Raw genomic sequence first — 16,031 nt, 5'->3', positions numbered from 1 at the left:
ACCGCCAGATTGCGCAGATCCATGAACCACGGTCATCGAGGCCACTCTGGCGCCACCAGGATCACCGGCCCTTGGTGTGCCTCTATCCTGCGGATGACCTTGCCCACGAGGGGCCACGGCGGGAAGACGTACAGGAGACACTGGCGCGGCCAAGGTAGGACCAGCGCGTCCACCCCTTCGGCGCCACGCTCCCGCCTGCGGCTGAAGAAGCGGGCGGCCTTTGCATTTCCAGCGGTCGCCATTAGGTCCACGTGCGGTGTCCCCCAGCGCTCTATCATCCGCATTGCTTCCTCCGAGAGCTCCCACTCTCCGGGGTCCAGGTTTTGTCGGCTGAGGAAGTCCGCCTGCACGTTGTCCATGCCTGCTATGTGCGAGGCCTCTAGTCGTTGGAGGTGAAGCTCCGCCCACTCCATCAATTTGTCGGTTTCCAGAGAGACCAACCGACTACTCGTGCCTCCCTGGCGATTGATGTACGCCACCGTGGTCGCATTGTCCGAGAGCACCCTGACTGCTCGACGGTGTACTATTGGGAAGAAACCCTGTAATGCAAGGCGGACCGCCCTGGTCTCCAAGCGGTTGATGGGCCACTTCGACTGGTCCTCCGTCCATCGGCCCTGGATTGAGCTGTCCCGACAGACAGCTCCCCAGCCTGTGAGGCTGGTGTCCGTGGTGATAATCACCCAATCTGGGTCCTCCAGCGATACCCCCTGAGCTAGGTGCCGAGGGTCCAGCCACCAGTGGAGGCTGAGGAAGGTTCCTCTCGGAATCGGTAGGATCGCCTGGAAATCTCTCGACACCGGCTGCCACCGGGAGAGTAGGGATCTCTGCAGAGGCCTCAGATGCGCGAATGCCCACGGGACCAGATCGATGGTCGAGGCCATGGTCCCCAGTACCTGCAGGTAGTCCCACGCAGTGGGCGTCTCGAGCGCCATGAAACCCTGAATCTGCTGACGCAGAGCACGATGTTGGGTTCCATATTAGGTGCTACAACCCAAGAAAGAGATCTAGGTGTCATAGTGGATAACACATTGAAATCGTCGGTTCAGTGTGCTGCGGCAGTCAAAAAAGCAAACAGAATGTTGGGAATTATTAGAAAAGGAATGATGAATAAAACGGAAAATGTCATAATGCCTCTGTATCGCTCCATGGTGAGACCGCACCTTGAATACTGTGTACAATTCTGGTCGCCGCATCTCAAAAAAGATATAATTACGATGGAGAAGGTACAGAGAAGGGCTACCAAAATGATAAGGGGAATGGAACAACTCCCCTATGAGGAAAGACTAAAGAGGTTAGGACTTTTCAGCTTGGAGAAGAGACGACTGAGGGGGGATATGATAGAGGTGTTTAAAATCATGAGAGGTCTAGAACGGGTAGATGTGAATCGGTTATTTACTCTTTCGGATAGTAGAAGGACTAGGGGACACTCCATGAAGTTAGCATGGGGCACATTTAAACTAATTGGAGAAAGTTCTTTTTTACTCAACGCACAATTAAACTCTGGAATTTGTTGCCAGAGAATGTGGTTCGTGCAGTTAGTATAGCTGTGTTTAAAAAGGATTGGATAAGTTCTTGGAGGAGAAGTCCATTACCTGCTATTAAGTTCACTTAGAGAATAGCCACTGCCATTAGCAATGGTTACATGGAATAGACTTAGTTTTTGGGGTACTTGCCAGGTTCTTATGGCCTGGATTGGCCACTGTTGGAAACAGGATGCTGGGCTTGATGGACCCTTGGTCTGACCCAGTATGGCATTTTCTTATGTTCTTATGTTCGGATGCAGAAAAACCCTTGCGTTCTTGGTGTCGAAGTGAGTTCCCAAAAAGTCCAACGACTGAGACGGAACCAGGCTGCTCTTGGTGAAGTTGACAATCCACCCAGAGATTGGAGGAGCTGTACAACTCTGTCCACCGCCTGGATACACTGTGCTCGTGATTTTGCACAAATGAGCCAATCGTCCAGGTAAGGATGCACAAGGATGCCTTCCTTGCGTAAGGTCGCCGCCACTACCACCATGATCTTTGTGAAAACCCGTGAGCTGTGGCCAGGCCAAAGGGAAGTGCGCGAAATTGAAAGTGCTAACCCAAGATTTTGAAGCGTAGGTAACGCTGATGGCCCTGGTAAATCGGTATGTGGAGATACGCCTCCGTGAGATGCAACAAGGCCAAGAATTCTCCTGGATGAACCACAGCTAACACTGAACGAAGTGTCTCCATGCGGAAACGAGGGACTCTGATGGACCGGTTGACCGTCTTGAGATCCAGGATAGGTCGGAAAGGTACCTTCCTTCTTGGGGACCACGAAGTAGATCGAATAATGCCCCCGGCCCAGTTCGGAGGCTGGTACCGGCACTATGGCCCCCAAGTGGAAGGAGTCTATCGAGAGTCTGGCCGCATGGCTCCCTGTTTGATTAAGGACCCGCAAGGAGAAAACAGGAACCGGTCTCGAGGGGCGTGAACAAAATCCAAGGCGTGGCCGTGTCTTAGAATATCCAGAACCCATTGATCTGACGTGATTTGGACCCACTCTTTGTAGAAGAGAGCAAGGCGACCCCCAGCCGAGGGACCACCCTCGCGGGTCCGTCTGGCATCATTGGGTAGATTTAGTGGATGTGCCCGATCCCTGCGCTTCCTTACTCTGGCGGCGCCCACGAAAGGACCGGTTCCAGGAATGCAAACGAGAAGAGGGCGCCCGGGGTGGCTGTTGCCTTGGAGGGCGCGCTCTCCGCTGATTACGATAATGGTTTCTGGAGGAATTATATGATCTTGACGAACGTGGCCAGTCTTCTGGCAACTTGTGCACCACATTCTCGTTAAGGGACTTGATGATCTGATCCAAGTCTTCCCCAAATAGATACCTACCCTTGAAGGGAAGGGACCCCAAACGTGTCTTGGAAGAGGCATCAGCCGACCAGTTGCGAAGCCAAAGGAGATGACGCGCTGACTCCGCCGCCACCATGGATCGGGCTAGGACCCTTAATAGATCATATAAAGCGTCCGCCCCATAGGCAACCAGGGCTTCCAGTCTGTCCGCCTGGTGAGCCTCAGCGTCTGGTAAGGTCTGAGAGGTGAGAAGCTGCTGAACCCAACGAAGACCCGCTCACTGTGCAAGGGAACTGCAGATAGCCGCCTGCATCCCCAAGGCCGAGACCTCGAAGATGCGCTTGAGGTAAACCTCCAGCTTCCGATCCTGCATATCCTTCAACGCCGTTCCGCCAGTGACAGGGATAGTGGTATGCTTCGTGACCGCTGAAACCGCTGAATCTACCGCGGGAACCTTGAGAATTTCCAAAAAGTCAGCCGGCAGAGGATATAATTTTTCCATGGCTCTACCGACCCTAAGGTTGGCCTCCGGAGCGTCCCACTCCCTTGTGATCAACTGCAAAATTTTGTGATGAGTGGGAAAAGCCTTGGGTAGAGGCCGCAGGCCTGCTAAGAGTGGGTCCCCCTTCTTGAGAGCCGGGTCAGGTCCCACCGGTTCTGGAGGAGGATCAATGTCCATTTCCTGGAGGATGTAGGGAATAAGATCATCCAACTCCGCCGCTTGGAAGATGCGGAGGACCCTCGGGTCGTCGCCCTCCACCTGGGCCGCCAGGGTGGGGTCGTCCACGTCCGGGTCCTGGGGAAGAAAAGCCCTGTGCATCAGGACGACGAACTCAAGGGAAAAGGCCTGGCCCCCCGAGAGGGCACCCCCCGAGGGCCCCCCCTTCTGCCTACCAGGGTCAGCCTCAGAGGAAGGGTCCAAAACGGGCCTAGAAGCGAAGAGCGGGGTATCTGTGTCCTCCTCAGAAAGCCCGGCATCTGAGTCTTGCAGCAAGATGGCTGCCGTTCCCGCGCTGAGTGAGAACAGGGCCTGGTGCTTCCATCCCACGCGGTCTGCAGCTCGACCGTCCTTGCTGGTAGCCGAAGCGCCCTCCCCCTCGGGGAGACAGCCTGAGCAAAGACCCTCCCCGGTCAGGAATCAGGGCCTGTCGCAGCCCTCACAAACCGCCGCGGACTGCATCGCCGCGGGAGGCTCAAACGTGGCTCGCGCCAAAAATGAGCGCCGACCTGGTAAAGGACGCTTCCCGCGTTACCCCACCAACCCAGTGAAGAACCGTCAGGGAATTACCCTCCCGACGGCAGGCGGCCCCGGGGAATGGTGCTTCGCGGGGCCGCAGGTCGGGATGTCGATCGCTCCCCGAAGGGGAGGGGGAAAAAACCGGGTCAGGAGGGAGAGGTTGGCCCCATCAACTTTCACCTCAGAGAGCCGACCGGAGCACAAAAGTGCAGTCTTCCGCTGAAAAGGAAGGAAAAACAAAAAGACACTTACCCCAGCTGAAACCTCAGTGAGGAAAACGAAAAAGGGAGAGAGAGAGAGAGACAGGCAACAGCCTGTCAGCAAGTCACCAGGCTAGAGTGCGATGAGCCAGCACTAGCGGGCAGCAGTCCCCCTGTTGTAAGCAGGACCTTAGCAAGTGACCTAACCCCCAAATTTAAACTCCCTATAATATTATTTTTTTATTTTTTTTTTAAACTTGATCCTCCTGAGGAGGTAGCCCTAAGCTAATACACTGGGGACCACAAGTCCCCTGCTCACATCTGCTGGAGTCAGAACGTTACTGAGAGCTGAGACAGGGGAGGCGTGGTTATATAGGTCCTCCCTTGAGAGTTTTTTGTTCTGACTCCATCTGCTGGACGGAGGACATAACCCACCGTCTGGAATGATCCTGGTATGTAAAGGGAATGAATATTCTATACAAAAGACTTTGATTTGATTATTTTAATTTTGGATTGCTTTGTAATACATTTTTCATGCTTAGTATTAGAATCATTTACAAATATTTCATGAATTATGGTAACATACATACAAGCGCATCACCCTAGCAGAAGCAATTACATGGGATCCTTTAACCCTGACAGAAAGAGATAGCCTTATTGCAGCTACAGTATTTATTGTGATGTTGACCATAGTACAGGAGATTGGCAACAAGCATTTTGCACTTACAAGATATTATAGAACGCTCTAAAAATATTACTATTGAAATTCAAGAGCACACTGCTACCCAAATTAGAGAAATTTCTCAGCCCTACGGGACCACCGCTTAGCATTAGATTTATTATTATTGGCATGAGGCAGCTTGTGTCATACTTTAAAACAAAATTTGGCCGTCAATGCTGTGTTAATGTTATTGATAGAACCCCAGTTATATTTAATCTTACTATAATTTACCCTCTGACTGGTTATCTGAACCCGAGTGGTGTAAGTCCTCCTTATCACTTTGGGAACAAATATAATGTTAGGGTACAAATATTCTCATATATATCTTGCCATTAGGCTTGGTGGCTGTATAGTATTAATTTTGATCTTAGTATGTATTAAAAATGCTTTAAACTGGGTGATCCAGCCTTTTGCCAGTAACTTTGCTAGTTGTTGTGACCCCATTGAGTACTCCAATTTTACCTGGTTTAGAGATGAAGTGATTGCCTGTAATGCTTTTTTATCTGCCACCATATTCTTTTCTCAACTAACCAGGCAACTTGAGTACTCCCTTCCCTTGAGATTTTCGGACGACAAGTACCTAAACTGGGATGGCGATAGCATTATGTATCTTTCCTACTGTTCTTTGGATGTCCATAAGGTTCTTTCTTTCAGCATCTCGATCTGATCTCTCTTATGTCACCTACATCCGCCACACCTCACATGTTTATGACCCTTACTCTCTGCAAGTGGGCAAGGGTCAAGAAAGAATGTATATCTGCAGAGCAAGAGACAAATCTAGCAGAGAACAGCATCTGTGGTGCCCATGATCCATATCAGAAAAAGAAACATTGCCAGCGGGGAGATCTGATAATCAGAAAAGGGACGCATGACAAAAGAGACTCAAGATGCTGAAACCACTGACACCAGGTAGGGCTGAAACTCAGATAGAAGGGAGATTATATCTTTCCTGGTCCCACAGGTTATTATGTTGGGTTGACAACAGTGGGCCAGGATGAAAAGAAAACAAAACCAACTGTTATGATACTAAGAAGAAACTGGTAAGCAAAGAAAGAAATTCTCTATATAAGTAGCTAATGTGCAAGCAAAAAAAATTGAAGGAGCTCTGACAGTGACCATCAGGCCCTTCCCAGTACTCTGTCTTATTTTGCATACCAATAAATGCTTCTAACCTGAGTCTGTTTATCTGTAAACAAGGGGATAAGCATTCTTGGTTGCTATTTGTTCAGCCAGCAGAATTTCGAAGCTCCAGGCACTGTTGTGGTTGAGATCCCTTCTTACAGATATCGGATTCAGGGGTATCTTTATGCATGGTGCCTTTTTTCCTGCCTAAGGTAGTTTTGTCATTCCATCTTAGACAGTGGAATTTCCAGCTTTTCCGTATTTGGATTCCTCTACACCTACTGCGGGAAAGCTTAGGTTTTAGGTGGGAGGTGTGCGTTGAGGTATCTAAAGGTCACTAATGATTTCTATAGATTGGATCACCTCTTTGTATTGTGGAGTGATCCAAAGATGGGAAGTAAGGCACCTAAGGCTGCAATGGCACAGTGGCAGAAGGAAGCAATTGAGTCGACTTACATTTCTAAAGGGCACCCGGTGCCGGGAGGAGGCAGTTTTAGGGGCGCACTCAATGAGTTTTCAGGTGACTTCCTGGGTTGAGTCACAACAGGTGTCTCCATATGAAATTGCGGGGCGGCTACTGGGAAGTTTGTCACATACTTTGCTAGGCATTATCGCTTGAATTTTCGGGGCTCCAGCTTCCATGTGCTTTGGTAAGAGTGTTCTCTAGTGGAACTCTCTAAGTCCCACCCACGTTAAGGAGAGCTTAGCAACATTCCAGGAGTCTAGACTGATCTGGGTATGAACAGGGAAAGGAAAATTTGGTTCTTATCTTCTAATTTTCGTTCCTGTAGTACCACAAGTCAGTCCAGAGACCCACCTATTTACTGAGGGGGAGAGTCCGGCCATCATCCTGTGGCTTTGAATATAGTGCAGAGTTGTTGGAGGTTTCAATGCTTAACGTTTATGTTTAAATTTGGGAACACAAGCTTTCCATTGTTTTTGTGAGCAACTTCACCTTCCTCCCAGGAGAGGAGGGAGTTTTGCTTAGAAGTTTATGGCTGTGGCTGTCATCTTGGCTTGGGTACAGGTCAATACTGAGGGACTGTGGATGGTACCCTGAGTTATGTACACGTGTCAGTGAAACTTTCTTTGTCTCTATCTGCTGGCAGGGAAGCAAACCCCAGCAGTCTGGACTGATCCGTGGTACTACAGGAATGAAATTAGCCGGTAAAAAACAATTTTTATATGCCCAGTATGATGGTAACAATCAAATAATATAATACATTAGTAAACTGAATGTAATAGAAAATCCACTACATACCTAAGTGACACCCCCAGCATTATTCTGTCAGGACTGCCCTCATCAACCCACCATTCAGGAACTTGCCACCCTTCATTGCCAACTAGTAGCCTCTTACCCCATCCCTGCAACCGCCTGACTGAGAACCTGACGTTCCTAGCTACTCTTTCAAAGTGTTGCCTGGAAACCTATTCCCCTGAAATCCCACTAGTAATATACTCTCTACCACACACGTTTCCTAAATCTCTCTTGACATTGGCAGACTTGCAAAGGTTGCCTCACTTACCCCCAAACTCTGTGATGAGGCTGATAGCATCAGCATTACTTACCTCTTGCGAATGCCGGTCCCGCAAAAGATGCCTGAGAGTTCGGTTGGTTTCTTCAAAGGTGTTCAGCTTCTGCAGCAGGATTTCCTTCTGCCTTGTGAGAAGATTAATATCTGTACACGTCATGCGCTTCTCCTTCAAAAAAAGAGAACAAGGGCTAGGACTACACAAAACACGTGTGGAGAAGCCAAACCCTCTCCCCCTATCACATATCAGTCACATCACAGGAACAGGGCAGCTTAGGGTTGACGCGCATGGCGACCACACCGCAGGCCGCTGTAAAACTTACACTTCTCAGTCTGCAGATCGTTTCTCTTAACTCTGTGACTATTTTTGCTGCTGAAGTGCCATCCATCTCTGCCTCCACCAGTTTGGTTAATAATTTGTCCTTCTTCCAGGAACATATGCTGCCTTTTCCACCCTGGAAGCCAAGTACAGCACATCAGAGTTCCCTCAGTCACACCAAGTACCAATGTTTGAATAACCTGCCAAATTCCAAGGATCTACTGGATAAAGCATGGGGATGACAATTTTCACATGAATCAATGCAACTAGTTAGGGTTATTTAAAAAGGACCCTCTCCCACCCCTGCAAGGCAGGTAAAAGAATGTATGATGTGCACTTGCCTGGAAATTGCAGCACACAGAAAGAGTACACGGCCACTTCATCTTGCTTTGAAAAAGGTGCAACAGTATCTGTGTTCCTGCCAGCTCCAAATCATCAAGGTGAAACTCTATAGGAAACTTCCCTTTGAAAATAAGCTTCTAGGTCTTAGGGAGTAAGTACTGCAAGCTGCCCTTAGGGACTGAAGATACCACCCCCACCCCCACCAGAAGAGGAGACAGAAATGTCCTGTACTGCCAAATACCACCAAATGAAAAAAATGTTGACGCTAACCACATCATAATCTTTCAATTATTTACAGGCAATAACCATTCACCGCTCATTGCCCCAGCCTTTCCTGATGGCCAGTCTTCCCGAAATGCATTCTCTCCCCTCACTAATTTTATCCTCAATGGACCCCATAGGTTCCTGACTGGAGGTGCAGAAGGATAAGGATAGCTGCACAAGATGTGGTGTGGGAGGCATCACATTTTATAAGCTGAAAGTTGGTGAGTGCTTTGTGATGCATGGGACTTGAACCAAGGAATAGAGAATTTAATCTATTGGGGTCCAGTTCTGCTCTCTCTTGCAAATGGAGAGAGAACTTTGTCTCCAGACTCAAAACTACAAACGTTTTGTACATCTTAATTACTTTTGTACGTTATCTGCAAATACAGCAAGATAATTTTTTTTTATATAAAATTTAAACTTCTCTCTGCTACCTGTATCTGCCTCAAAGATGGAATCTGTTCCAAAGAATGAAAAAAATTGTATTTACTTACTTTAAAATAAACCTTATCCATGCTAACATTAAGCACATAAGTCTGAAAAGGATATTTAGAGAAATCTAAAGAATGTGAGGATATGAAGCACTGGAGATTTGGCTTTCCTTGGGGCTGTCTGGGATCAGTGCATCTGACAAGAGGACTACTGAGCAGTATACATGCAGACCATGAGTGCTATCCACACACAGGCAGAAGTACACACAGAAAATAGTAACAAAATTCAAGAAAGCTTGAGATAAGCATAGAAATGAAAGCCTGTGCCTGCTTTCCTTTCCCAGACCTAACCCTTCCCCTTTTTTTGATGCAGGTAAAAATATTCACATAGAAAAGAATGGAGAACAAAACTGACTTTCATAAACCATCTGTATTGATCCATGGGGCATCCACACCTAGAGTACTGTGTACAGTTCTGACCATCACATCTCAAAAAAAGACCTAGTGGAACTAGAAAAAGTACAGAGAAGGGCAACCAAAATGATAAAAGGGATGAAATGACTCCTTTATGAAGAAATATTAAACAGATTAGGGCTCTTCACACTAGAGGTCTCTAAATCATGAGTAGGGTGGAACAGTATGTAAAGGACAGTTATTTACACTTTCTGATAAGAACATGCTATACTGGGTCGGACCAAGGGTCCATCAAGCCCAGCATCCTGTTTCCAACAGTGGCCAATCCATGTCTCTGAGATGCCAATTAATTGGCAAGTACCCAAAAACTAAGTCTATTCCATGTTACTGTTGCTAGTAATAGCAGTGGCTATTTTCTAAGTCAACTTAATTAATAGCAGGTAAGGGACTTCTCCTCCAAGAACTTATCCAATCCTTTTTTTTTTTTTGTTTAAATAATTTTTATTGGGTTATACAATAACAGTACAGATCACAACACCTGGAAGTGAGAGGAACTCTGATCTCACCCCAGAAAAATATCACCAATAAAAAAAACCTCTACAGCATCCCCCCCACCCAAACCAACCCCCCCCTTTTTTTCATTATAGAAGTGAGTAAAACTGTAGGTACTATGAATAGTCCCCCTCTCCCTAGGCAAGGCCATCCCTTACAGAAATAGAAAGAGAAATGAAAATAATCTCGCCAACAAGACTGCGAGCACGGGGGGTCAACGACTGCAGGTACGGCTGCCAGATCCTCAGAAATCGCCTGCGGCTCTGGGGTGTCATCCAAGCCTCCAGGCTCTCCATGGTCATCATGAAGTGCAGACTGTTCCGCCAAGACCAAAAGGAAGGGGACTCAGCAGACCGCCACGTCGAGAGAATAATCTTCTTTCCCACCAAACAGGCCTTGGAGAGAAGGCAACGCAAGCCAGGGTCCCGAATCCAAATCGGAGAGATGCAGCCAAAAAGTAGCCACAACGGAGCAATTAGGGAAAGCACATCCAGCAGGTCCGCTAGATAATTTGCCACTCGATGCCAAAATCATCGAACCGGGTCGCAAGCCCAAACATATGCGAAAATGTACCCCTGTTATGACCACACTTAAGACAGCCGCCGTAGGGGCTATAGCAAAATGCCTGGCCAACACAGGGGGACACATATGCCCGGCATAAAAATTTAAATTGCAACCCTGGTAATATTGATTCTTCGTGACCCTGGCTATGCGTCCAAAACATCTTCTTAATATCGATTGAGTCACCATAAACTCCCTCATCCTCATTCCAACGCGTCTCCAGTATCTGAATTTGATTTAGTGCTGACCTTCGCCGCAGACACTTATAATACATTGACAGTGAGGGAGCAACGCGACGCTCAAAATGGAACACATTGTCCAAAATTAGGTAAGATGAGGGTAACCTGCATCCGCTGGGAGGGCCCGTAAGCAATGACAAATTTGCAAAAATGGGAAGGTGTGTGTCACCCCAAATCCATAAAATCTGAATATGAGAAAAGCGTCCCCTCACGCGGTTAACAAATGACCAGTAGTGTGACCCCTCGGGCAAACCAAGACTGAAAAACAGAGGACTGTGTTCCCAGGCTAAAATCTGCATTCCCCACCTATCGGCAGAAAATAAGCATTTAAAGCAGGAAGCTGCAACCTTCGAGCTAACCATTTCCACAATCTGTCGCACCGGCCAATCATGGCTGTATGAGTCAAAAAAGAGGGCAGGGACACCGAGTTAGCTTGTAGCACATACGAGGGGGTCCAAGGATACATCAAGGCTCTATCCCGCTACCAGGGATGTGGTGCATGGACTCGTCCACCAACCAGTCTCTCACAATTCGCAAATTACTAGCTAGGTTATACTCAGCCAAGTCAGGCAGCCCAAGGCCCCCCCTACCAGTCGCACCCTTTAACCAGGATAGGGGAACTCTTGCTCTCCCCCCTCCCCAGATAAATTTTCTGATCGCTCTCTCAACCACCTTTATGTCTCTTGCGCTGAACCAATATTGGGAGATTCTGGAAAAGATAAGCCATCTAGGCAACAGTATCATTTTAACCATATTTATCCAGCCACTAAGGGAAAGGGGAAGTCGACTCCAGCCCGTCACGCTGTCAATCGTTACCTGTATCTGAGAAGGGACATTAACCTGATAAAGACGTTCTGGATCTACTGGTAGCTGCACCCCCAAGTATCGCAGCGACTCTACCCGCCCATCTCAGTGGAAACCTCGTCTGGCCATGTATCTCTTAATTGGGAGGATAGGCCAGCGCATAAGACTTGGTGGCATTTAAACTAAAGCCCGAGAAAAATTCCAAAGTCCCAAATCGTCTTCATTAAGACAGGAAGGGGATTTCCTGGGGATACGTGATGAGAACCAGCAAGTCATCCACGAAAGCCACCGTTTAAAGATGTGACTACCCATACGGACCCTCCTTATCTCTCGAGTGCTTTGAATGGCAAGGAGAAGATAAACGAAGGATAAACAAGAGGGGCGATAAAGGGCAGCCCTGCCTGATCCCCCTAGCTATCTCCAGCGGTTCCAACTGCATGCCATTAGTGATAACGACCGCCTCAGGCCGCGTGTATAAGAGATGTAATGCTTGAAGGTAAAAACCCGAAACCCCATCCTCTCCAGTACAGTAAAGAGATATTTCCATTCCACTCTATCAAACGCTTTCTCAGCATCGAAGCTAATAGTGAGGTAAGAAATATCCATTTGGCGACACATGGTCATAGCAACCAACACCCGCCTAATGTTTGCAAGTGCATAGTGCTGTCTGACAAACCCGACCTGATGGTCTCCAACTAAGAAGGGGAGGAGGACAGCCAATCTATCTGCCAAAACATTTGCTAATATTTTGACATCTACATTCAGTAAGGAGATTGGCCTATAGGACTCAGGAAGAAAGGGATCCTTCCCCTCTTTAGGACTAAGCGTGATGTGAGCCCGATTCTCATAAGCAGGGAAAGATCCCTGGCGGATGAGATCCATAAATCCCTCTGCCAATGGACCCGCTATTTGCTCCTTTAAAAGTTTAAAAAATTCCGCTGTGTAACCATCTGGGCCTGGAGTCTTCAGGGGACGTAGGCGGCCAATAACCAACCTCACCTCCTCCTCTGTTATGGGGCCATTTAAACTCTGCCGCTGCTCCTCTGTCAAGCACGGGAGACACACCTTGGAGCAAAAGTTATCCCAAAACCTCCTCACTACCCCCCGTAGATGTGTATAAATCAGCATAATAATTATGAAAGATTTGTAGGATAGAGGGAGTGTCCTTCACAGTCCTACCCGGGGCATATGCAAGGCAGGGATGTGCCTGCGACCTCGAGTCGAACCGGAGAAGGTTAGCCATCATGCGGCCTGTTTTGTTGGAATATTGAACAATTGGAACTTATAGTAGAGAATCCCTTTTTTAGCAACGCTGATGAAGAAGAGAATTTAATGCCCCCTGGACCGAGCTGTAATGGTCCCGATTACGAGGTGTCCCTGCCCTATTAAAGGCTGCTCGAGCAGTGGTTAACTGCAAGATCCTTTTGTTAAGCATTTTACTTCTATGGGCCATATACGAAATAATCTCCCCTCGCAGAACTGCCTTCACCGCTGACCAAAGCAAGATCGGTCACGAATTGGTGAGATTGGTTAAAGGCCAGATAATCCACCCACTTTGCCCTCACATGCTCCTGAAAATGGCTGTCATTGGCCAAAAAATAAGGGTAACGCTACAGTCTTGTTTCCGGTTGCCTGCCTCTAAACTGAAAATCCACCCATACGGGGTGCATGGTCTGAAATCACAATATTATCGATTTCCGCACCCTGCACCTGCCCAAAGGCTTGACCACTGATTAGGAAAAAATCCAAGCTGGATTCCGAGTCGTGCGCCCGCGAGACATGGGTAAAGTTGCATTCCAGCGGATGCAAAGTTCTCCACACGTCTAGTAAATGCAGTGTATCTTCCAACATTACAGGACCTCTCCCCATTCCATGTTCCCTCTGTCTCCCGGGTCGAGCATCCAACTCTCCATCTTTAACTGTATTGAAATCTCCGTCCACTACAAGTATGGCAGTCAAATGTGGTAGCAAATATGAGTATAAACATCTGAAAAAATGGGGGGTTATAGGTATTAGGGGCATATACATTACAAAGCACTACAGTTTGCCCATACAATTCAGCAATGAGAATAATATATCACCCTTGAGGGTCTGCGATTTCCTTCAATATCTGCAAAGGTAAGTTTTTATGTATTAAAATAGCAACCCCTGCTGAGCTAGAGGACCCCCCTGCTCCTCTAATCTCTCCTACCCAGTCCCGCTTCAAGTACCTAAGTTCCGATACCGCAAGATGTGTCTCCTGAAGAAATGCCACCGACACCTGCTTACGTTTCAGTAAAGTGAGAACTTTAGAACGCTTAACCGGGGAGCGTAATCCACAGACATGCCATGATATCACCTATGTAAGATTAAGCATACCAGAAAAACCAACATCCACAGGAATGTCTCGTATCCCACCTCAAAGGGGTAGGGACCCTCCCAGCCAAGGCCCCCACCTTCCAACATCCATACACCCCCATTTCAAAGGAAACACTCATTCCATAGTACCAACCAGGCAATCATTCATCCTCGCTTCCACAACTTCCCCCCCTCTCTCCCCCTTCCCCTGCCCAACCCCCCCTCCCTCCCTTCCCCTGCCCCCCTTGGCCCACACAATAGGGTTTCCCTCCAGTCCCCCTCATTATCATCACCCCCCGGACCCCCTAAGCGGAGGTAAGGATCACGCTTACTGATGCTTCTGGGCACCGCCCCAGCCTTATATACAGGGTCCACATTGCACTCTCCCCCCTTCTCGCCGTCCTTCTCTGGTCCAAGCCCCATCCCCTAAAAAGCAACTGCAACATGCGACTTCCCCACTCCATTAAGTCCAGACCAAATTGAGAACATATGAGTACGAGTTCTGAGAGATGCAGTCCTCCGGCAGAAAAGACACCCTTCATTGTCTAGCAGGAGCATACCCAATCCTCTCCATGCTACCATCTAATTCTTATGTCCGAACTGGAGGGGCATAATCGGCCAGACTCTAAGGCCTATTGCAGCGGAAGTGCATAGTTCATAGCTCCTCAGATATGAAAGGAAATAGATGGTATAATAAAAACTAGCACTCAGAGGCTTTCAAGTCCATCTGTAAAGCTGAGGTGTCCGGTATCCCAATAATGTGTGGACAGAAAAAAAAAACCAAATGAACATCGGAACCAGGCAACCAGCCTTTTAACTGCAGAACCTCGTTCACACGCAGCAAAACCTGCAATGGGATTGTACTTGTCATAGACGCTGGACTCTCATCTGCTTCTTGAGAAGAAAAAACAAACTCTTGCAGGAGCCATCACTATCTTCCCCTGAGATACAAACAATCATCAGGTATCCAGGGTATCCACAAAGGCCTTAGCCTTCTCCACCGTATCAAAGTAATGCACCCGCGAGTCATGCCAAACCCGTAACGCGCTGGAAATAACAGCGCAAACTTTATGCCTTTGGTGTGAAGCGTGGAGCATATCTGTGAAAAGCGACGTCTGCTCGCTGACACTGCTGCCGAGAAATCCTGGAACACCCGGATAGTGTGAGCCTGATATTTCAAATCTGCTTTCTGCCGCGATGCTCTCCACAGCTCCGCCTTATGCACTGAATTTAAAATTTTTGTAATCACCAGATTCTGCTGTTTTGTTCCCAGCCGTGAGCATGCTCCACCACCAGTTTCCCCTTAAGGTATGGCAGGGCCAGCTCCTCTGGGAGCCAGGTCTCAAGCACAGTGCGCAGGGAGCCCTCCTCCAGGCTCTCAGGGAATCCTAGAAAGCGCAGATTATCCCTGCGCACTCTATTTTCTAGATCCTCCACCTTGTCTGCCAAGGCCTGAAGTGTGGACGCCTTCTCCGCCATCTTGGCCATGCTGTCAGTGCCTGCATCTTCCAGAGCTGAGATACGAGTCTCAGCTGCGGTGGCAGAGCTGCCAGGGTGTCCCTCACCTCCCCCAACTGATCGGTCAGTCCAGCCCAACGCTCGTCCAAGGCCTCCTGAATCGCTAGCTTTATGTCATCTATGGTAAGAGGCAGCGGGGGGGAGGGGGACTCGCCCGTCGATGCGGCAGCCATTTTCTCGTCAGCCACCCTGGCCTTTTCTTTCTCTTTTTTTGCCTTCAACGATGCCATCCAACCCGCGGTTTTTGCAAAAAACGAATCGCTGGGTCGAGCCCCTTTCTCTGACTCCTCAGCAGTCCGATTTGGTGGTGCTCACGCGGTTTGGGGTCGTGCTATCGCTGAGACGGGCCCGGAGCTGAGCCGAGGCACGTCTGCTCAGCTAGTGCATCATGTGATCCTCCCCATCCAATCCTTTTTTAAACACAGCTACACTAACTGCACTAACTACATCCTCTGGCAACAAATTCCAGAGTTTAATTGTGCGTTGAGTTAAAAAGAACTTTCTCCGATTAGTTTTAAATGTGCCACATGCTAACTTCATGGAGTGCCCCCTTGTCTTTCTATTATCCGAAAGAGTAAAAAAACGATTCACATCTACCCATTCTAGACCTCTCATG

The 16,031-nt window shown here is 48.3% G+C and overlaps 1 protein-coding gene across 1 annotated transcript in view; it reads right to left on the bottom strand.

Annotated features, from left to right (window-relative positions):
* The window catches only part of ODF2 (outer dense fiber of sperm tails 2), a 385,587-nt gene that overhangs the window by 248,148 nt on the left and 121,408 nt on the right, over positions 1-16,031 (bottom strand). The window contains exons 7-8 of the mRNA XM_029613214.1: positions 7,958-8,059; positions 7,672-7,803 (exon numbers count right to left, since the gene is read on the bottom strand). Coding sequence (XP_029469074.1) covers positions 7,672-7,803; positions 7,958-8,059 — 234 coding nt within the window. The remainder of the gene's footprint in view (positions 1-7,671; positions 7,804-7,957; positions 8,060-16,031) is intronic.

The sequence above is a fragment of the Rhinatrema bivittatum genome, chromosome 8, assembly GCF_901001135.1.
Source record: "Rhinatrema bivittatum chromosome 8, aRhiBiv1.1, whole genome shotgun sequence".
Lineage (NCBI taxonomy): Eukaryota > Metazoa > Chordata > Amphibia > Gymnophiona > Rhinatrematidae > Rhinatrema > Rhinatrema bivittatum.
The sequence above is the reverse complement of the archived record's forward strand: the minus strand, read 5'-3'. Positions and strand labels throughout refer to the sequence as shown.